This window comes from Dromaius novaehollandiae, chromosome 5, assembly GCF_036370855.1.
Source record: "Dromaius novaehollandiae isolate bDroNov1 chromosome 5, bDroNov1.hap1, whole genome shotgun sequence".
In the NCBI taxonomy this organism is placed as follows: Eukaryota; Metazoa; Chordata; class Aves; order Casuariiformes; family Dromaiidae; genus Dromaius; species Dromaius novaehollandiae.
Window position 1 is genome coordinate 50,367,169 of NC_088102.1, and position 24,155 is coordinate 50,391,323.

Consider the following 24,155-nt stretch of genomic DNA (forward strand, 5'->3'; position numbering starts at 1 on the left):
AAGTCTTCCTTTCTCCAGACTTTCTCTCTTGTCTCCAGGGTCTGGGGTTCCTGAGGGCTGGCCTTAGCAGTAAAGATAGAGGCAAAGAAGGCATTCAGTCACTCTGCCTTCTCTGTATCCTTCGTTACCAGGGCACCCACCCTTCTCAAGAGGCAGACTACTGAGAATAGAAAAGACCTGCCCTGTGCCCCTGTTGTGTGAAATGGTGAGCTGAGAGCAAGCATAACACCAGTCTCAAGCCAAACTGTTGTAAGGAAAATGCAAATTTTCTCATATCACAGCTTTCACCTGGGGGCAGAGTCTCTGCCAGTTGCTTCCAGGGACCTATCCTCAGCACGCAGAGATGATCCTCTGAGCACTGGTGATGTGGTGCTGCCCCGTGGTCCTGACTCTGCTTCAGTGCCGGTGCGCCGCTCCTCCATGCCGGCCTCGCACTGCAATGCACAGCAGCTGCAGGGCACAGCTTCCCAAGCACTCCCATGTTTACCTGCACAGCTTGTAAAGGGTATGTGCTTGCAGAGCCTTGTGCATACTAAATGTTTATAAAAGTGGTGCTCATTACCAGACCCTCAATTTTGTTTACAGAACAAGTTTTGTTTACTTCAGTTCACAAAGTAAAGCCACCAGCTTTAATTATCCCTAAAAACAAAACAACAGGGGAAGTGCATGATTCAGAGTGGCTTGGTGCAAATTTTTGCAAAGTAACCAATACAAAATCAAAACAAAACAAATTATACATACATGTAAAACAAAAGAAATTCAAGTTAAAACCAGGACTAGATTCCTATTAGCCCCAGATATGATGACCCAAGAGCATGTCAGGAAATAAATAAATCATTCTCATTTTCATCATAAAAGAGGACTCCACTCACTAATCCAAGTGGCTTGAATAATTACAAAAGGGGAATGGGGTAGAAAAGAAACAGAGAAGAAAAGAGTGAACTGAAATGCTGCAGAGCGATCACTTCCCCACATGCTATATTGTGGCAAAGAGAAGGCATTAAATCACTGCACGTGAGCAATGCAATTCCCTTGGAGAAGGATGGCCTCATCTGCCCCATGCTGGAGGGAGCGCACCAAGGCGACACCAGCCCAGACTACTGGGTTTTGCTGTCACTGTAGAGATTGTGGAGCCTCACCACAATCCACACCATCCTGGGCAGATGACATCAGATAATAATTTGGCCTGATCAAGTCAAATTTGTAAGTGGGAAGGCAATTTAGTCTAGAGTCTATCTAAAGGAAAGACTGCTTAAAACCACCTCTTTCTGGCCTTCGCCAGACTGTGCCTGCTCCTTTTAGGAGGCACATAGCACAACTACATCTCTGTTCTTTAATCTGTTAGCGCAGCTGGTGATCAAAACACCCTGTGTTTCCGCAAAAGCCAACAGCTAAGGTGCCTTAGGTAACTGCAAGAAAAAGCAGGCCCTTTCCAAATATCTCTTTCAACAATTGCAAACCACAAGAGATAATAATCTGCTTTCTTTTTGCTGCACATGCTACTAGGGCCAGATCCTGACAGGTCTGAGTTGCACTTCCACTGCAGATGGTGGAGCAGATGATGCTTAATGCCCAGCAGAAATGGGGCAGATCCTGTAGTTAATGTCATGGCACATGAAAAAAACATCCTGAAGGCTCATCTAGCCTTCCATTTTCCTTGTTTAGATAGATTTATTTATAGTCAGTACCACAGGGATGGGATTGTAGTGGCAGTGGTGTTATATTAATGGGATTTGACATTTAAGGCAGCATTTCAGTTCACCTCTAAGCCTGTAATTACACTTGCAAATCTACTTAGCTAGATATCAGCAGGGTATCCCAGCGGTCTGCTTGAACAGATTGGTTGTGGTCCCACAGAAGCAGCATTTGAGTACCAAGTGATGCTGTAAAGTGGACTGCAGTACCTGACACACAGACACATTTGCATTTCTTGAGAACTGGACCCACTTCTGATCTTCAAAATTAAAACAAAAACAAAGACTGCAAATAGCCCTTGCTTTATCTTAAAAGACACTGCACTGAATCAAACACCACTGGAGGTCAGAAGCACTTCAAGAATATGCTGCAAAGACAGGATACCTTTCTACATCGAGCTGGTTATCTTTGGTCTCACAAAATCCACAAGTACTAGAAGTACCAGGAAGGCCCAAGGATGAAATCCTTTATGTCTGCTCATGCCCTGGAATCATGATGGCCCAGTCTTGAAAAGCACCTTTATGTCATCCTCATAACAAAAGTGCAGACTCTATTAAGTGTTTCCTTTCTGATTTCTATTTAGATTTCTCCTTTCAGTGCAGCCCTACCAGCACTGACCTTTTGAGAGCAAAATGATGACAAATGCCAAGATGCTCAGGACTATATTTTCCCCCTATTTACCCCCTGCCTTTGCACCCAATTTACCACCCCTAAAGATACCACTGGAACCAAGTAAAGTACATATGAAGTACTCAACTGGGCCTCCTCTTACATCCAGTTCTATTCAGGCTTGTTGAGATTTGTACTTTTTATCCATGCTCATGGGAGGCAAAGAAAAGGATCTCCTTCTCTCACAAGGTATCTGAGCAGATTTTTCTGCAAGATGCAAGTGGTTTCATCCCTGAGTTCAACTTTAAAAAAGAAAAATGCAGTCCTCAGCTATCGCCATCCTACTGCCAGAAGCAAAGAGAAGGTTTAGCACAGCACTCTCTGCTACAGAAGCACCAAGCAAACAAGCAGTACGGAACTGGGAAAGATGGACACAAGCTGAATGAGGCTAATTTGTATCATACCAAAGAAATGGAAAGAAACCTGAGACCAAAAGGTATGCACCAGTACAGGAAGAAAGTTTACAGAAGATAGACTGCGATGTTCAGCAATGAAACCTTTGTAGCCCTCAATGCTTGTCTGGGAGCAGCCTGGTACCTCCATCAGCAATGATCCTAGATAGTTAAGAAGAATTAATCTAGAGAGCCTTTCCAAAGAGACATAAGACACCCCACCCGACCATTTCAATGACATGAGCAAAGATCGTGTTTTCCTCTTTTCCCAGCGGGGATGACATGATAGTTTGTCCAGCTTAGTGCATACAGTTCTTGTCTCCTCTGCAAGATTTCTTCTAGCTGACTGATGTGCAGTTCAGCTCTGCAGGGTCCTGTCTACCTGCTGCCATGACTGCCTCTGGCCCATCAGCAATACTCGGCTCACTAGAGCACTGCCTGTGGCTGAAACTGGACTGCAGCAGGAGGCATTTATCGTTACTGTCTGACTCTTCAATGACCATTCCAGTGTGCATCATGGAGGCCATTGCCAGGAGCTGAATATCTGAGTGTGCATTGGCAACAGTGTGGCGACGAATGCTACCGCATTTTTCCAGGTAAGCCTCACCCTCCTGCTCTGTCAGTGGTGTTAGGGCCATCTCGCTGGGCTGCCGACTCGTCACCATTTGAGATGAATAATTCAGTATACCAGTCCTAGGACGCGATCTGGAGTACCTTCTCTCTGGAAGATAAAAAGGAATGCAGGAATGATCAAAAAGACATAGATAAAACATTGTGCCGAACTGTTAGGCTGGCCACAGGAAACAGGTAGGATTCACTTGCAGCCATGCTGGGTTTCCCTTCTCATTATCCCTGGGGAACATTCAAATGCACTTTAGTTCTTCCTGCCAAAGGTTTTGAACGCAGCTCTGCTTCTCCCTCAGTAATGAAATAGCTCCCATCTTGCTTTAAGGCAACAGTGCTGCTACCTACAAGAGAAGCGAGATGAAAAGTGATGGGTACAGCAAAGAGACTTTCTTCAGTGTCCTGATTGTCTTCTTACTTAAAGAGGGGGCGAGGGCAGAGCAGGCGCTCTCATGCGTAGGCTCACTGAAATCAGCAATGTCCAACTGGCACAAGCAAGGGGAAACAAGATTTCTGGAGAGAAAAGGTCTCCTTTTGCTCTCTGCTTTTGAAAAATCAGCCCCAAAAGAAACATTCAGTGAGAACCTAAGGAGCCATCCCTTTCTCTGGAAAATTTCTCTCAAGAGATGTCTGTATGAAATTTCTGACATTGCACCAACCTTCTGTCTGTCTAGGGAAAGGCTGCTTGGCTAGCACAATCTCACTGTACTTTCTAAAGACCATGCACAAAAAAAAAGTATTTCATCCACTTCTGAAACATGGGCGCTTTTGGGGTAAGACACTGAAAACATCTGAGTGTGCACAGGAACACCACACAGCAGCCTGGAATGAAAAGTGCAGAAGAACACCGCAATATTTATGAAGCACTACCAAAGACATGCAGCAACACAGTGGCATCGCAGGATGGATGCAGGGTCTAAGAGCTGCTTGGCAAAACATTCAGGGGAAAAAAATGAGTTTCCTGGTTTAAAACTCAAGCCTAAGGTGCAGCACCATATCATGAAGCACCATTTCAATTCTGACACTGGCAACATTGACAAGCAGAGGTCTGAGTTTGTGTCCTGGCCTCACTGTAATTCACTCCCCTAGCAGGTTTCATCAGGCAGTATTACTTTTTGCCTGCTGTCTGCAACCTCTGTGCAACGTTGCTATGTATTGTTAAACAGCTCCCGTGATCTACCGCAGAAGCAGCTGATCCAGCTGTTCCCTATCTATCTTTCTGTCTGTCTCTTAGTTTCTGGAAGCACACGGTCTCAATTCAATAATTCAGAAGCCTTTTAGACCATGTAAAATCCTTCCACCAAGACTTTAGAGCATAAGCAACAGAGTCACAAAATGCAAAGCAGAAGTACCAGTCACTGAAGGTTATGAAACACTTTTGGAAGCTTGCATCAGTAAGAAAGGCAGAAAACAAACTCTATATTGTTACGGGCAGAAACGGGTAAGCAGCCAAAACTCCACCACTGGCAGCAGCCAAGCTATGACGACAGTTCACCCTGCTGCTTCCAGCAATGCATTCATTCGAAAAGGTTCGGTTTTTGCTGCTTAAGAATATGTTAAAATAAGTTTTGAGGCCAGTTACTGTAAATATGCTCTTCAGGTGTCTGCTGCAGCTCAATCCACACCAAGCAGTAGTGTTGGAGGGCACTGGGGAAAGGTAATTTAAGAGGGAGGCACACAGGCATTCCTCTCCTCCGCGACCCTCCTCGCTGCTCCACTGGCAGGTGCATGTGGGGCGCAGCAAGTGAGCACACCAGCACGGCACTGGTTTGTAGCACTGGCACCACCTAAACCCACTCAGTGTTAGTGCTGTGGTACTGCCCAGGCCTGCTTCAAAAAAATTAATCTAGCATAGACAAGACCTAAATTGCACATGAGAAATTAGCAGTAGCTGCTTCTCCACATTCCCCAATATTTATCGGGGCTTCTTCATTTTTGACTTCCATGAACAAAGTCAAGTATTGGCACTAGAAGAGAGAAGCCAATGGCGAGAGTAGTTATTTACCTGTAACTTGAATGACCTAGATCCTTAAAAGATCCTTAAAAGTATTTAGGTGAATATCTCCTTTCTGCATTAGGAACTGCTCAGCTTGAAGCTTTAGGAGCTCTCTGTCTCAGAGGAGAAAGACAACTCGATGGCTTAAGTTAATGGTTCATAGCACTCCCCCATACCATGAATTAATATTTAGGTTGTGACTATCTTGCAGTGGCCTCAGCTGTGCAGAGGTATCTTAGCTAGCTAGAGAGATCTGAGGGAATCAAACTGAACAGAGCCATGCAAAAAGCATTTTTCAGACTCTGCTGCTGAAGATTTGCAGGCAAGGGCAGAATCTTCGTTCTTCTCTTTTCCTAAACACACGTTTAAAATGAAAACAGGCCTCATTTAAACAGGGATAACTTAGGGCCCTTCCCATCCCAAAAAGCCAGGATACCCAAGAGAAAGAACAGAAAGAAAAGTCATTGTCATGACCTGATGTCCATTAAATAAAGAAATAAAAATATTCCTTTGAGAAAAAAGTGCCAGTTTTGTGTGTAAATTTTCTGCGTTGCTGAAAGAGGCAAGTCTGATGAGCTGAGAGATTAAAGTCCACTAAGAGCAAGTATAATGCAGAAAGCAATAATGTAAAATTACTCCTGCCCAGCCTGGCTACCTGGCCTTCACCTGAACTGGGAAAAAGAGCCTTTTCTGTTACACCCTTGGTAGCTGTGGTAAAATGGTCAGCTAGCATTATTAGTAACATCAGCCACTGTGGTAGTTCTCAAACCAGACAGTCTATATTCATCATTTCATAGGCATATACACTATGTATGTGGGTGTGTGCATGTGTGTACATATACACACTCATTGACAAGCAGACTGCACAGAGCTGATGCATGTGTCAATGCTTCAAAGTCTGGTATCACTAAGCTTCTGAAATCTAATCTGAATCTGGAGGGAGAGATTGTAAAAAGCTGTGGGTATTGAGGGAAACTGACACTATTTCGAAAGACCCCACCGTTCCCCTCAGACCTCTATCAGCATGGAAATAGGAGTACTGCACTGCCTCCTATGTGGAAAACAAAGCAAAGGTCCTGGATCTGATTACACTGAAGTAACTACTGCAGCCCAGGTACACTGCAATGACAGTGAAGACATACTTGAGCTGAACCCAGAATTGATCAGCGATTGCAAACCCATGCAAGCACCTGGGCAGACACACAGCTAGCATGTGCTGGGGCTGCACTGCTGCCGCGTGATCACTCATCACCTAAACCGCTCAGCTAATGAGCGGCATGAGTACATCTGTGCTCTGTGTAGGCCAGCATTTAGTCAGCATTCTCATGGCATGTTTTTTAAGTAGGTAGGCAATCAATATCAGTAGTTTATCCCCAGTGCTTGAAAAAAATCCTCATATATTTGGAAAAACTGAACTTTAATTCCTCTCCTCCCTCATTATAAGTTGCTCTATTACAGCCAAGCTGCTACATTCTGTACTAGAAATAGTATTATTTCACCATGCTCTTTTTGCAACTATGATCTTTTGAGATAAAGGTGCTGCTCAAATAGATACTATGCTTTAAATCCATCTGAATATTAAACACTGAATAAGATAGCAGAAGAGTTAACTGAGGACAGAAAAGGACAGTTTGCAAAATCACAGCGCTTCTCACAGTCTACTGGAATTCACTAGGACTGTTTAAACTGCAAGTTATTCACTTCACACAGATGGGATAAGGAAGAAGCAGAAAGAGCATTTTATTGGGCCACTAGATGACCCTACTTTTCTAACTTAGATTTTGTAATGGCTTCAGGTGTCTTTAATTTGTTAAGAGATCTGGATTTCAGATCTCAGTATTACATACTTTCAATTACACCTTCTAGTTGTCAACTTATTAAAAAAGCAACGAAAGCTACTGGGAACCCTCTCCTTTTGAGATTTATGTAAGGACATTTTTCCCCCAAATCAAACAGCACTGACAATTAGGCCAAATGGAATCCGGTGAAGGGCAACACTGTGAAAAAGCAGCAAGGCAAAGGCGATTTTGAAATGAAGACAATCCAGAAGTTCATGTTTTAGTCCAGCCTGATTTCTCACTCTGCTAGGGGTCTTAGACAAATCCCTTGCACCTCATTTCTCAATGATACCAGGCATTGCTGTTAACTGTTGCAATATTTTAGTTCACATATTTAAGAAAAGTTCAAGTATTTAAGAAATGTATTAATTAATGAAGGGATCGCTGAGTGGAGCCTGCCTATGCTAGTCAGGAACATCAACAGCTAGAGAGGAAAAAGAGATAGCATTTAGACACTCTCTCTAGCCAGGCAGGTCTCTCTTTCAAGATTAGGAAAGGGTTTGTAGCTGAAATACCAGAGTAAGGTACCACAAATGGATTAGCCAAACTTCTGTCTGCAACACAAACAAGCCACCCTTCACGTACCCTGCATGCAGAATACCCCTCGCTTAGTAAAGAGCCACTTCCTTACTACAAAAGAGCAAATTACACAGTGTGCTCCACAGCATGTTGCAGGGATCTGAAATGTGACCTACGACTCCTCGTAAGGCAGCCTTCAGTCTTGCCCACCACTGCGGAGCTGGAGTTCTCCAGCATTATTTCTGTTTCTGAGGGAAAAGCTTATCTTAGCTAACTGGTTAGGACACCATCTGGACTACCGGAGCCAGATTCAAATCTCTGCTCCAACTAAAGCAGAATGATGCAAATCCATTTGCTGCCGCATTAGCCACTCTCCACATCTGAGGAAAAATACCTTCCACATCTACCTTCTCCATGCACTGAACATGCAGGAGCACAACCAGACCTCACCAGTGAAGAAAACTCAGCATGTGGAGGCCTGTTCTGAGGCCTCAATGGCTTTTGCTTGGACTAGGACCCCCAAGCAGTTTGCTACACACAGGGTATCCTTGTGTAGCTTTGCACACGCAGAAATATAGGCAACCAGGTTATCAATAACACCTCACTGGTGGACTAAGGAACCCAACTTTTTAAGTATTGGAGTGCCTTTAATAATCTAGACCTTCATCTGTGACAATACCTGATCATAAAATTTCACAGAAGTTAGGACAGAGGACAGAAAAGGAAGGTGGTGGTGGTGGCGGGAAGTGAAATACACAGTTTAAACACCAAAGTGCTCAGATGCTATCTGAGCTAGCTACAGGAATTCTCCAGCCTCACAGAAGCACAGAACTGGCCCAGTTTCCTGCTGTCACAGCAAAATGGAGGGCACGGGGATCCCACTGAAATGTGTGTTGGAAACACATGCAATACAGCTGGATGGAGTCCTGTGGAAGAAGTTAGAAGAATTCTTTATTTTCTCTTCACCAGCAAATGTTTAGCCTGAAATTGTAGCTGTAAGAGATAAGAGATAAGGGAAGGCTCACACGGGCAGATAACAGGAGGCCTTGTAGTAGGGAGACCTGTAACTAACACAGGCAAAGGATAGGCAGTTTGCTCATCATCTACTAAGGCTACTCAGCCTTTGGCTTGCCTGAGGAAACTGGCCTGGCTTTTGGCTTCTGAATTTGCGAATTCACTTAAGATTTGGTAGGTCTCTGCTCTTATTATCTCTCAACAACAGTAGTGAAGACATTCTTAAGACATTAGGCAACACTTTCTAATGCTAAGGGCTGCAAGAAACTGCACAAAAAAGTTGTGAAGTTTCCCTCAGTGGAGGTTTTTAAGAACAGATTAGTTAGGCTTCTGTAGAAATGGATTATGTATCACTAATCAAGTATGGAAACAGAGAGATGGATAGTAGAGATTTCTCTATTTTTATTCTTTTCAAGTGAGGGATGACCTGACTCTTTTGAGGAAAAAAAATATGCACAGATGATTTCATGCAATGAAACTGAAATCCTTTATGATGAGAATCACTTAAAAATTAGGCTAAACTCTGAACATTCATTTACTGCTTTACTTTTCCCCCTTTATTTACTTGAAAGAACAATAATAGTCCTCTGTAAAATTAAAAACAAAGTCTGCAAGTCTTGCACAGACCACAAGCTACACTATGAACTCATGATTGAGAAGCATCAGCCTGGATATCTTCTGATGCCTTCCTGCTCTTTTTTCTGCAAGTCACCTGTCAGTTGGCCCTCCTCAATTATTGTGCATAACTTATTACACGGGGGAGCACTGTCTCACCTCTGTAACACTGAAATAATGTTATTTATCCATTGTATCAAGTCATCCATACACAGCTGAAATGCAGAGAACTCCATCCAGAAAGAGTCCCAAGAGGAGAGAAAAAGCACAAAGCAGCAGAGAGTTTACATACAACACTATAATCTTTGCCCAAATCCTTTTTCATTTGCAAATCTTCCTGTAGGACAGCCCTGTAGGGAGAAAGGCATCCCCTGTTAATGTTTCCAAACCCCATCACCCAGAGATGGCAGTCGACGTACTCCAACCACAACCACATCGTAGTGCAGAAGGCAAAGGGAGAGCTGGTGGAGAATTCAAACATTAATTAATAGGTTGCCATGGCTTTCTAGCTGAAAGAAAGCCATTTCACCTATAAAATGGGCTGTGTCTTGCATCTCACCAATGGCCACACAAAACACATTATCATGCATAGTTTAGCTAGAAATTTTATTTCTGTTTTGGTGTGTTATACCTAGGAACATAAGCGTGTGGGGGATTTTAAAGGGAATTTTTGCAGGCAAACTCAAATCAGCAGTGATGTCTGTGCCAAACACACCCTCTACATTAAGTTAAATATATGGCAGGAAGAGGCTGAATGTTTTATTTTCTTCTCCATTCACAATTTGAACATAGTTTCTTAGACAACTGGATCCCTTCAGTATACTCAATTCTGATAGTTCGGGCTGCGGCTAACTCACATGGGGCAAACAAGAAGGGTGGGTAAAAGAAGAACATCACAGCACAGCATGCAATGTATAAACCAGCCGAGGCAACTACGCCCTAATGTTTCTGCTACAGCCCAACCTCCTACCAGAATGGTGGTAACTACAGAACCACCCCAGGGTGAAACAGGGGCGCAGTCCAGCCTCTTCCTCATTCCCTGGACTTGGGCTCTTGGATCCAGCTCTCTTCCCCATGCTCCATCCTGACTTCGTAATTTGTTGCTTTAGGTGGGGATACTGACCTCTACAATTCCCCTCTGTGAGCTGTCATGCCCCCTTTCATATCTGTTCCTGTTGCATATCTCTCACGCTAAATCAGGTTTAACACACACATATATGTACAGCAGGGAGCGGAGGCCTTCTTCAGCCACGTTTCTCAGTGCTCTTTCATCTTGAAGGGTCCAATCCAGAGCGCAGTTTGGACTCCACGGCATCCTTTGGGAATGCAAGTATACCCAAAGCCCAACAGCACATTTCACAAAAGCAACTACGGAGCCACTGTATGGCAGGGAAGCCACTGAAACTCATCATTATGGGCTGCCCAGTGAGAGAAGAAACTGGTTCTGAGAAGCAAGGAGATGACAGAAAGAGGGAAAGAGGAAGAGGAAAAAATTGATTAGAAATGGGAGCTAAGCAAAAGAAACCACCACCACAGGAGCACTTTGAAAATACCGAGATTATCTGCAGAAAAGTGATACTCCACTGCCAATGTTGTGTAATGCAAACACAAGTCCTTCCTTTCCTTCTCCTGCTCAGCACAGGGTGGAGCAGGGGGAAAGGCCACCTGGGAAATACACACAAACAAATGACGACTAAAATCAAAGCAAAACATAATGATTTTAAGGCACATAAACTTTACAAGGCCAGCCCATGTGATTTTTTTTTTTTTTTTTTTTTTTTTTGATGCTAATGGCTTGTTTAGCTGGCAGAGAACCAGAATGGCTAGAAACTTCAGGACAAGTCAGGCAGCTACATTTCAAACTATACCAGCAGCATACAGTCATCCACAAACAGACAAACAATCAAATTTGTCCAAGCTCAACTTTTATGGGAGGAATGCGGCCTAGTTCTAGCCTCTGGATCAGGTCTGCAGTTCAACGCTGAACAGTCTAACCAAGTTCACTTGCATAAAAGGTAGCTTATTTATTTGCCCAACAGCCAGAAGAACAAAAAGCCTCAGCAGTAGTTTGCCTGAAGTCATGCCATGAATTTGTTACAGACACAGATACCCTGGGTTCTAGTAAGTCATCCTACCACCTGACCAACACCCCCCTGTGCTGCTAAGGTGTAGTAAAAGACAGGCTGTGTGTCTGCAACTAGCTAAAACACACCGTGATTGAATTGTAGCAAGGCCTGAAGTTTATAAAGTGTTACAAAATAGAGGGAAAATTGGAGCTTTCTTCACTTCTTTTTAAATCTTGGTTATAAAGTCAGTTATCACTATGCTCATTTCTAGGCTGGTCAATCTTTTCTTGCTGGCCACACTTGTGAGCCGAGCTCCTGGATCATGTGTGGAAAAGTTTTCCACTATATGCATCCCCTTCCCGAAGCGCAGTGCCAGTTCTCTCACCTAGGCCCATTTATCCACAGTTTAAACACAGAGGGTTTTTTTTTTTTTTTTAAACACAGTCCCCAGATGGAAGGAAGACTGCATCAAAGAAAAAAAAAACCTATAATCCCTCAGAATGAGCAGCCAACAGTCTTACTAGTCCTGAAGTCTGGCAGATACAGTAGTTAGTTCAGGATACAGGACAGCTGAAATGGGCTAGCAAGCAGGCAGGAAAGGAGAGTGAGAGGGTGAGGTCAGGATACCAGGCACTAACCAGAGCAGCTCCAGGGAGGGGAGGGATTTTTTGCAAGTTTGTGCAGTGGTGGGATCATAATACATCACTCTGTCATGGGAAATAAAAAGGTTTTTTTTCACAAAAAACTACATTCAGAACCATACTGATCAGGACCTTCTTGAGGGCATTTTAACCTTTCTTCTCTCTCTGTCTTGTGCATTGCCTTACATTGACCAACATGTCTACCCTAACAAGACTGTGTGCAAGAGCTTCTGCACAGTGAGCCCATCTTACCAAGCAAGCAGGTGCTACCAGAGAAGCTGTGATCCTCACACAAGCCCAAGTATGGCGATACCACCTGTTTGACCAGTTCTTCCAGCTGTAGGTAGCCCTCACTGGGGCCAGCAGGCTCATGGACACTCTGAAATTCAAATACGAAAAGCCAACATTATGCTTTTATAGTTTTGAATAAGGTATTTATATAGAGTGTATAATATAAATACATACATAAATATACACACACACACACATATATATACATCTGTCTATCTGTATGTATATATGATTTCTGGGAGTCGGAAGGGCTGGGATCTCCCTCCAGGTGAGGGAATATCTCTGCACTGAGCAATGCAGCTCTGTGCTGGTACCTGAGTAAAGAGGCTGGCTCTGTGACAGGGAGCAGGACAGCCATATCGGTAGGGCATTCATAGGAGCACAATTAGTCCAAATGGAGTTTTGGGCACTATGCAGGTTGACCATATTGCTCAAGTCATAGCCATACTCCTATGGATGCTAAGCAGCCATCTGTCTTTTTCTAGCCAAGGGACAGGAAGGTGTAAGGCATGCTCACACTGAGCATTTACACTGTGTAACTATAGCAGTATAATTATACCAGAGCAATTCTGCCAAAAGGTATCTCTTTCCGGACAAGCCTTAACACAGCTTGGGCAAAGCACTGCTCTCTCCCTAGATAAGACTGCAGGAAAAGCACCCTCTGAAGTTCAGCTTACAGGTGTGAAGGTGGTAGATAACACTAACCAATTTAACAGTAATTTCAGAGAGTCTTCACAGACGAACTTCCTGCAAAGCCTCAATCAGCTTTTCTTCCCCACTATGGGATGTGTCACTTTGAGACTCTCTTTTCCCTCAAATTTCTTTTATTAAAATATTTCAGGAAAATTCAGATAGTGCTTTAATATCTCCTGTCGTTATAGTCTGTGGTCACTGGGATCATCAGAACATTGAGAACTCATAAAATACCAGCTTAGCCACTTTTCAACTTTGACTGTACTTCAGAAAGCTCCATTCCCTGCCACTCATTATAAGCTATAGTGAAGGGGAAGTAAAGGCCAGAGACACTTGGAATCTGGTATTTTCTGTGGCTCCCAGGCTGGGCCATATAAAAAAATGAAACAGCTGGTATACTTGGCTGTACATGCCATGACTGGAAGATAAAAATAGTGTTCTCTTCAGGTCTGGATACAAAGGATAGTCCCCTCTGGATACAAAGGATAGTCCCCTCAGAAGCTTTGTGTCTCTTGGGAGAGGCCTTTGGAAGATCTACAGCATTTTGCCTGCTGCCAAAAGCTATTCCTTCTCTTACAGGCTAGGCTAAGCGTCCCATCTAGCTGAGGGAGGCCGATATTAGGTGGTCGGCAGTCGCAGCTTGTTTGAATGCTATAATCAGCTATGAGGGAGACTTGTCCTGTCATTATAAAGCTGACAAATCTGGAGACCTAGCACCTAAAAAGGCATTTAGAAAAGCTGTGAGATAACCATTTATGTGACAAAGGAGTCCTGTGTCTGTTCCCAGCTGGAGAGCGGACAAACGAAGAAAAATACAAACACCAAAGAGCAGAATCTGATCCTTCCATGGGTAAGGACCATCCTTACCTGTTGCCAAGAAAGCTCAGAACATTTAAGAGTCAATTCAGCTCTTGTTTCTTTGTTTAACATCCCCAAACAAGCATACACAACTTCCTCTTCATCACACCCTTTACCCTCCCCATTCTCCTTTCCAGGGTTCCTATCAATTAGATGAGCTCAAGAATCCCAAGTAGAGTCAGACAAAGAAAAAAAAAATCCCCACCTGCAGAATTAATAGCATCTGGACAATGGAAGCTGGGAGCTTTGTCTGGACCAGAGGTAGGATCTCTTCCAACTTCACTCTTAGCAAGACCAAGTCCCTGAAGCCAAGAAGAGCAATCTGACGGATAGTCAACTCCTGACCCTAAAAACACAGAAGGCAAAAATCCAACAGTCGGTAAAGGAACATGTGAGCACAACACCAACAACACCAACACATGTATGCATGCAGACAAGAAGGGCCCATCTTGCCCGTTGCTGCTGTGGTAAAGCACCTACCAGCTGCTCAACTTGAGGATTCCTGGTACTCTTTATCAGTTAATCACTGTCCCACACAAATTGTGGTATGAGTAACACCTCATCTGAGGTGCCACTAGGTTTGGAGTGAAGCCAAAAATCAGCCTGTATTTCACCAAAAGATTACATATTCATGAAAACCAACTGCCACACAACTTAGTCACAAATATCTGAAGCCCAGGATGGAGGCAGCCAGTGCTTTTGCCACTCTGAGCTTATGAACCGCAACAGAGTTTGTAGGGAAGAAGCTAGTACAGAATATCCCTTATGTAAATCTACCTCTGCTCTGTGTTAGATTTTCTTTTTGTTCAATATTTGCATTTTAAAAATTGCTGATATGATAAAAATCCACAATTCGGTCCATTACAGATTTTAGGACAAAGCTAGTTAGACTGCTTTTAGCAACACCATTTAAAAAACAACTGGACAGAGAATGAAAGCAACAGCTTTGATTTCAAACACAAGGAGTTCTGTCCCCTCTAGATTTTATTTTTTTTAACATCAACACACAAGTGAGCAGGCTTAACAGATGAAAATGTCACAGGATTTCTCCGCATATTTAAATACAGTTGAACTCCAGTCAGCATTCTGGTGTTACTGTTACCTCTGCTAGGCTTAATGCACCCATGACTTTCTCTTGTCCCACAGCAGCTTAAGTTAAGTGCAGAAATCTTCTTCCCAGCCCTGTTTCCCAGCCAGGCCAGCCCAACGCTTTCCAGCTTGAAGAGCTTCCCTTGCTCTCTCCAGTGTGTTTATCTCTGCCCTATGCTCTATTTTAGAACCACTTTATAGTCTCCATAACACAATCCTTGAGGCAAATATTTGGCTGGAAGGAATTAACACCAGTTAATCATTAATTCATAATGGGTTTAATGTCATAATTAACAGCATCATCGATATGTAAATAGGATCTAAAGCCAATGGTCTGGAGGCCAGCTTGGCTGCAATAAAAGCACTTTGCTGTTTCAAACCATCAGTGTGTGTTTGGAAAAATCAGAGCATAGAAAAGATCAGTACGAATCTCTTAACTGTATTTCAGCAGCTGCTCACTTTTTATTTCTACCATGCAGTTTAGTCCAACTAACTTCATATCCCACTTCAAAATGCAAATGTCTCACTGTGCCAAACAAAACAAGAAGATTTGCTATTCTTTCTCCACACCAAGTAGTTACATCAGCAGCTGCAACTATACAAAAGCCAGTGACCTGTTTACATAGTTTCCCTCTGTACAGCAATTTAAGCAACTCGGCTGCTTAAAGGTCATATTTCTGCAACAACTATAAGCCTCAGGTTTAAACTTAGCTGAGAGAGGAAGTTACTTCTAGTTACTACCATTGGTAACGTGCTCACACATTTGGCTGGCTTACTTTCATTCTGAATGCGCAGCTACTGGGATCACAGAAAAACTCAACTAAATGCTTACACTGACATTTGCAAAAAGGAGTCACAGAAGATGGGGGACCAACAAAGAAACCTTCTCGTATACCAGAGTAGTCCATGAAGAACTGTGACTTGGTGAAGGAGATTTGCTAGGAGATCTTGCTTTACATTTGGTGAAGCACCATATAAATATATACAGTTCCTTATTTGTAGGAAGAGGCCGAACTTGTTATTAGGGCACTGGCCTGGAATTAGAGTAATCTTGATTCAGTTTCCTCCTGCACCAATGATTATCCCTGTTGTAGCCTTAGGCAGCTTGCTTACTTACTTCTACAGTGCACGCAAACTTGTTGCAGTGCAGACAAATCCCTACTTATATAGATTAGGTGACTCGATGACTGCAAATTAGTTGCAAAAAGAGAGAACGGGGAGATATTATAATTGTGCATTTTTACCTGCCAAACACCTACCTTTAAGCATCTGCAGCAAGGAAAGAATAAAAATAAATACAGTGAAAAGGTTAGTGTCTGTCTTTATGGAAGTCTTTTGGTCTTTTAGGAAATGTCAACTTTAATAGGATTAGAGCGAAAGAGCAACCTGTGAGCTTTACCTGCTGCCTTTCAAACAATACAAGGAAAAAAATAATAATACATGGCTCCAGAAAGTGTTGCTCCTGAAACAGGCAAAAGTCAAGAGGAGGCGGCTAACATTTTTAAGAATGTCAGTCTACTCATAAGATACGTTTTTGTTTCTCCTCTCATTGGAGAAAAGATCAAAATAGGCTGGTGGGCAATTCAGACTGTTATTATCAGAAACAGATCAAAATTACATGAAAGACTGATACAGGTCAACATTTCTGAAGGAATAGCCAGTTTTCATAATACAGCTGGTTACCAGTCTTACATAAAGTCGTTCGTTCATTTTCTACCCAGATATTTACACATTCCTTTATTGAAACATCAAAAACCCAAGAGAGGTTTTTCCAAGGACACAACTCAGGCATCAGCCCCCTAAAAGCAGTTAGTGGGAGTTTAACACAGGTTTGTTCCTTAACTAGTCTTCAGGTTTGTCCCTCTGAAGACATGTTGTTGGTTTCATCGTCATTTGCCCTGATGGAGTTCTGGATATTTCAAAAACAGAAGAACTTAAAATTGCAAATGTCCCAGAGCTGCTGTCTAAACAAGGTATAGTCCAATAGTTTCAGTGTTCAAGCTTAGCTAAGTACAGGCAGAGGGCAGATCAATCAACTCAGACTCAGGGAACAAACTCAGTTCAAAACACTATGCTTGGTCCAGTAGATCCTAGGAGTCCTTCTTACACAATTAACGCTGAGTGGGGCAAAATGCACTTGGTCCCAGATTTAGTTCAAAGATTTTGAGACCTGTTTAGTCACCAGACAGAATAGCACTGCTGAAACAACAGGGAAGTTTCCATGTACCATTGGCAGATGTTGTAATCACATTGCTTGGCCTGATTGAAGACTGAATTTTAATTAAGATTACCTGGACTGGATAAAATATTGCCTGGAGTGTGGGAAGGGTCTCTGTGAAGTACTGATCCCAAATTTCAGACAGGGTATCAATGCGATCCTCACCTACAAAAACAGAGATTGGGAGTAAAGTACTTTAACAAAAGAAACAGTAAAGTCAAGTTGGATTTTCCCACTACCTCATACTTTCCCAAGCAAGAGATACAAACCCACCATTAATGTTGACAGTGTCCTTCCAAAAAGTGGACATGACTCAGCTAAGATTTGCCCTAAGTGACAGAGACACAAGGTTGTCACCAGAAATCACTGTGTTGCTTATCATGAAGAGAACAGCTCTGTGCAAAATATGAGCAATTGGTTCCAATGGAAGAGTGAAGCATCTCTTTAAGCAAAAGGCTTTATTTCCCCAGTGGAGGATCATGTAATCTTGCAGCTCATCACTAAATTCACACAGGAACGTGGCCGCACACTAGCAGCTCAGAATGAAAACTAGAAGGTGACAGCCAGTATCGGCTGTTCTGCAGAAGCTGAGACAGGGAGGCAAATTTAAGAGCTCAGCCCTCTCCAGCCTCCCCACACTCCCATGTGCAGACGCAGAAGCCATAACTCTTGCAGGGGTATTTGCTCATGACTGGAAAGCCACCACAAATCCACCACACTTCTCTCAGAGCTTCTCCTCTCATACTTGGCCACTGGGAAGGTTCCCAAGTGAAACCCACTTGTGGCCACCCCTCATGTGAATCTGACTCCAACAAGCATCCCTAAATGCAACTGGGTGTTTAAAATGGAGGCAGACTATGTTCTGCAACTCATGACTCCCATAACAAGAATACAACTGTGGTCAAAAAGCTAGTATTAACAAAAATGCTCTGCTGACCATAATACTTTGGATAGACATTTTAAATTATACTCATATGCTTGACTTGCAGAGCTGTGTGTGTTTCTCAGCATTTAGGCCCAAGACCTCTAAGCTTTTTAGAGGTTTTTTCACATCCCAGAAGCCAGGCATTTGCAATGTTTCTTTCAATTTGTGGGCACCTCCCCCAAATATTTTCACTGGAAATACAGACCTGTATTTAATAATTAAGTTTCTGACAAAATGTTTTTCCAGGATATCTTTCATGGAGCCTCAGAAGTAGCTCACAAGCAGCTAAGATCCAAGGAGCAGAGATGGGACACAGCTGCTCAGGGCAGCTTTGAAGCCTTAAGCTTATTAAAGCCCCCATATGAGCAACTGGAACATACATAAAACTACAATTCAAAGCAGTCTTATGCACTAAAGTGTTTTCCTCATCTGATTTCCAGACAGGCTCTCCTTGTGCTTGTCCATCAGTTGTGCCTCTTGGCTTGCTTAAGACACAAGCCAGAAGGCAGAGAACCAACAGAGCCAGATTCGACAAACATTTCCATTTGATTAGAGACCCCACTGACTGCAGGAGGGCTGAGAGGGAGTGTTTACTATATCAGATGCCACGCTGGCTTCAATATTGGGACTGTAGACACACAAGCACCTACCCAGCATCCCCATCACAGCTACCCATTACCAGAAACTGGCAACAGTAAACGAAAAAGAAAACAGGAAACAGACAAATTGAGTTTTTGAATTTCTCCCTATTCTATTTCCTCCCTAAGACTCTAACACTTTGATGGGTAGAGCTAGAACGAAATGTCATAAATCACTCTTTCTTCTGAAAGGGAAGGAGGAATGGTTTGTTTCTTCAAGAAATCACATAGCCTACAGGCATTGAAAGAGATTCTGACAGACTGTATCAAGAAAAATGACAATAAAAAACAGACACAGTAAAACACTGCCATGCCCTGCAGCAGGAACTTTATTCCATCTTTTGAATATTGGAACAGGAGCTCTCTTCCAGGAAGGCAAAGCTAACTGAGAAGCACTTAGAAGAAATTCTTGTTGCTGTGACCACAAAACCTGGAACAAGGCTACACATTATGAAAGAAAGGTGGGGGGAAAGGGCCCATGAGTCATTTACAGCAGAAGTGACAGTCTGCGTGGGCAAAGTGGCTTCAGTGTCGCTTCAAACTAGAGACAAAAAAGAAGCATGGGTAGGAGGTTTTGCTGTCTGCCTGGGAAACTTCATTCTTCCCAAACTCTTTGATCAGCAGCAAGCTACTCCCAGGCAGCTCTCAGCTTATTACAGACCAGAACAATTTTCATAATGCTAAGACAGATACTGGAATGGTTTTATACGAATACACATAACAGGGAACAAAACCTATGATAAGCTGCTCGGTGCTTGTTCTGAAGAGCTGGCAGAGGCAGGTGGATAGCAGTGTTTGGGATAATGTGAATCTGCCAAACGCCTTCCTTTGTCCCCTACAGGGACTGTGCCAAAGAAGAGCACAGCAAGTCACCATGAGGCTGTCTGCTTGAAGCAGGAGGCTGGCATACAGCACAGCTCCTTTAAGTGTACACTTCCCACAGCCTGCTGGCCAGACAGAGAAGTCACTTGAGGAACGGTGCAGAGTGCCTGTACGGTGCGGAGGACTCCAGCATCAACCATGATGCAAGACTGGAAGCGTCTATTGCCATTTAATGACCCAGATACAGCAGGCTGTTGATTAGCGAGGGATCTTCCCTAAAGGCTACAAAACTTGGGCAAATCAAATGGCAGCCTAGTTTTGAATAAAGACATGTGCCCTAGACAACTCTCTTTGCTTGAGCAAACCATTAATAAACGTAGCTAACTCTCATACATCAAACCCTGAGAGTCACTGCCCCAAACTGGCCTTCTTTCACGAGCTCTTTGGGTAGCAAGTGTCTGTATCCCAGTGGTCTGAGTAGAACTTCATGTGTGATGAACTTCTTTCCTGAAAGGTTTCATTCCCAACCAAGTGAATGTTTATTCTTTACATTTACACAAATCCTGCTAATTCAGCTCTCAAAAGCACAATGACAGAGTATCACTGTAGACAGAGCCATGCTTACAAGACTCCAAACAGCCAGACTACAGACCTGCAAATCACCTTGAGAAATAAAAGGCAGGAGGCTCTCAGCACAGTTTCAAAACAGGATTCATATCAAACCTGGAACAGTTTTGAACCCATGTTGAAAGTCCATACAAGACTCATGCTCCTGTTCTTGTGGTGAAGACACAGCTGGTGGGAATGTTTCAGCTATGCTGCTATTCAAACAGGCCACCATCCTTTAAGCAGTACCAGGCTGTACTGCAGCCTGGCTCCCAACAAGTTGAGTGATGTTCTAAGGCAGCACCAAAAGACCTCAGAGATGGCAAATTGTCTAAATTGAGCAGAAAGGGCTATGTGTTTTCCAGCCACGTGAATCATCTCATCTGGCCAAACATCAAAGCATGACTCAAAAGGGCCCTCCAGGACCCCATCCCAAAATGGGTTTCGTACTATACTTGCCTTCACAGAGCTTAACCTTCTCCTCTATAAACAGCAAGCCCTTCGCAAGGAGTTGGTTCTGCCAAGAGAGAAGAGAGACATGCATTTGCCTTTTCCAAGATTTAAAATAAACATGGGAGAATATGAGTTTTTCTGATGTTATCCACTTTACATGCAGGCATCTAAAGATCAGTCATGTCACAGTTGCTCCCAGCACTGCCACCAGACCTGGTCTCACTGTGAGTTTTGCACATTTCATTAACCCTCTCTTATCCAACCAGACATGAGAACAGAACAGGCACATTAGATACCTGAAACACTTCCCAGAACTGGATTTCACCATAAGGGAAGGAAGAACAAACTTTTCCTCGTCACAGGGAGGGAGTTAAGAAAATAAGATTTTTTTGCCTAAAACTGCAGCCATATAAGCTACACCTCAGCCATACGGTGGAGGTGTTCAAACAGACAAATATTACCAGAATGTCCCACTCTGCTCTTCCTTTGCACTAGTGCGGTGCTTGCCTGAGTGCACAGTAAGTCAATTCAGCTCCCTAACCTGGGAACAAAATATTCTCTTTTTATCAGGCTATTTTTTGCTATATTAACCAACTGAATCCTCTCAGTGTGCAGTGTCAAGCTGCACAAGAAAGAGGCAAGAGCTACAATCTTTCTGAATAATCTTAACCATCACAGACCAGACAGATCAAGATATCGATGTGCCTATTTGCAACTCTGACATCTAAGTATCTGATATCTGACCCATAGGCTTTCTGCTCCTGTTTCCCCAAATGTAAAAATAGTGTTTGCAATACTTACCTTTTTCTTCTCCCAAGAGCACTAGGAAAATCAGTTATTCTGAAAAGCTTTGAGAATCTCAGAAAAAGGAGCTGCAGAATGGTAACGCAATATTACTGCATCCCAGAAGGTTCACTTCTACCACAGAGATCGTATTGATAGAGAATAAAGCTTCTGTTCCTTTGAAAGGTTCAACATCAGGGTATCACTCAATATTCAGAGGCCTCTCATGATTATCCTCCTAGCTATTGTTTTTAATGGATAACTGCACCAAAGTTGTACCTTTCGACCCCTCCATCAGCTGAGAAGGAAGGCACATCGCTCCCAGTGAACACGGCCTTTACAGCAGGCTGCTGCCCTGACACAGCCTCCTGACGAGCTGCCGTACCACAAACCTGCCCCTGCACTGGCACTCAATGTCAGACCTGCCTCCTCCTGTAGCCATGTAGCAGGCTGACTCATTCGTGATACAAGAAAACAGGTATCAGCATGAGCCAGCCCAAGCAAAGAGAGCAGGTCACCTCTTAAGCACCCTCTCAAGAACAAGAAACACTAAACTGTGGTACTCTTGGAGGGATTTAAAAAAGGAAAATAAATGTTGCTTTGTGATATTCTTCACTTGTACTTCACTCTCCAGAGCAGGAGAAAAACCTGCCACTCAAGAGTCCTACCTGTTATCATCAGGAATCTTTGAAATATGTAGGAAAGGAAGGGCTCTTCTTTAAAAAGTATCTAATCAAATAGACACCAAAAGGCTTCTGCAAGCAGGATGAGAGACCCCCATACATCCTATCACTAAGGAAATGTCTCTGGATGCATTGTACTGGTGGAGAATTTAACACTCACAAAACTGTCAGGTAGGAAAATACTTAAATTAATAAAATCACAAGTTGAATTCAAGAAATTCCTTTTGCTTTGGATTCTCATCTCATTAAAGCTGAGCACTGAGAAACTTCAGTGATGAGTGGCACAGCAAAATTTTCCTTTTGGCATCTTTGTTAAGATTTCAACAAAAAGGGCCTGGAAGAAAGAATAAGCCATACATGCTCACCAGCTACCTCACCTGTTAGGTACAGGAGGGGGAACTGACTTACAGTCCTGTTTGGCACAGGAACCTGCCCAAACTGACATTTTGCACATGGGTCACCATGTGGATATAGGAGTCCAGAGGACTTTTGCATGCGATGCTCTGAACCTGCTCACAAATGGTGCACAAATGACTCTCATTAACTGCAGTTTAAAAGCTGTGGATGCAAACAGGTGAAAACCAGAGCACTCTGGCAGTACTACAGACAGCAAAATAGCTGCTTGTAGAGCTTGTGTAGTGCGTGGCCTTCAGTTTAGGGAAGCACACTCTCATCTCCGCTGATGCTTTACACTGTGCCAGTGCCCCTGGGCTTGCACTGTTAGGGAACTGCCAGCACAACATGCACATGCACCCCCCAGGCTGGGCTGCTCCCCTCCTCCACCGCCCGTGGTGTCCACCCCACTCACAACAGCTCATTCTGTTGTAGCTGAAAAGCCACAAATTTCTTCTGAAAAAAAGTCTACTTTCTGCATTTTTTTGGACTCTGGATTTTCCCTCAATAAAGTGATTTTTTTTTCTTCTGCAGAAGCCTATTTTCTGATTTATTCACCTTCACCAGCATGATTAGGTGTTGCCAAAAGAAAGTGCAGGGAGCAGAGAGAACTTGTGAGCAAGAAATTTTTCATCTGGGCAATGGCTGGGGGGGGGGGGGGGGAGCGGGGGGCCTTTTCTACAGCTCACTCTCTGGTTAGGGCTGAGAGAAAGCCCAGAGCTGCCGCTGGAGTGGGAGTGAAAGGGGGCTGCCAAAGGAAGGGGCAAGCTGCAAAAAGAACTTGGCTGGGAGACATTTTTCATCTGGGCAATGGGGCAACAGTAATTAACAACAGTAGGATAACTCCATTCATATGATGAAAAAATCTGCAATGTTTCCAAACATTGTTATCAACCAGTGGAAAGCAATTATTTTGCAAAGCTTCTCTTGTAGAAATATAGGTTTTGGAGAGAGACACCGAGTTGTCTAGATCTACATTCATATTTCAGATTTGTTCAGCAGAAATAAATGACTATACTTGTCAAGTTCTGGCCAAAAAACCTGAAAACTTTCAAGAAAAGAAGAAAAAATGTGAAAAAGGAGGAGGAAGGAAGAAATCTGGAATGGAAAAAATTATGGGAAAAAAACAAAAAACAAACCTACTTATACTGTAAATATTTTTCTATTCAAACAATAAGATAGTGCTTGCAGGGATGCTGCACTTTAATCCTTCCATATGCTTTCTTTTATTAAAAAAAATTTCAATACTTTATTTTTTAATCTACAGCACTAGGTACTCATAGTTCTTGCATACTGCAGTGCAAATTTACAGTTGTGTCATTTAAAACTATTCTATAATTTAAAATACATATACAAATAAATGAGGATGTCACACTCATTTTCTTTTGTTTCTCTCAAAAAACACGAACTCCTTCTCTATTTGCACTAGCACATTAGGTTTCAATTTATATACCCTTTCTCAGTGTTGTGGATACAATTTTCCAGTTAGTATTATTAACGCTTTCAGAGATCTTTTCTATGTTAAAGCTATGTCAGCAAACAAAATAAGAATTTATACACCTTAGTGGGCAGCACAGTTCAGTCTATTAAAAACTAGACATATTTATCATTATCCTGAAGTAAAGAATTTATGA

General features: G+C 43.0%; 1 protein-coding gene across 2 annotated transcripts in view; it reads right to left on the reverse strand.

Annotated features, from left to right (window-relative positions):
• Nucleotides 1-606: 606 nt before the first annotated feature.
• The window catches only part of PRR5L (proline rich 5 like), a 49,971-nt gene continuing 26,422 nt past the window's right edge, over nt 607-24,155 (reverse strand). For both annotated transcript variants that reach the window (XM_026099928.2, XM_064512775.1), the window contains exons 5-9: nt 20,669-20,726; nt 17,292-17,383; nt 14,117-14,257; nt 12,322-12,448; nt 607-3,477 (exon numbers count right to left, since the gene is read on the reverse strand). In XM_026099928.2, coding sequence (XP_025955713.1) covers nt 3,095-3,477; nt 12,322-12,448; nt 14,117-14,257; nt 17,292-17,383; nt 20,669-20,726 — 801 coding nt within the window. In that variant the 3' untranslated portion in view covers nt 607-3,094. The remainder of the gene's footprint in view (nt 3,478-12,321; nt 12,449-14,116; nt 14,258-17,291; nt 17,384-20,668; nt 20,727-24,155) is intronic.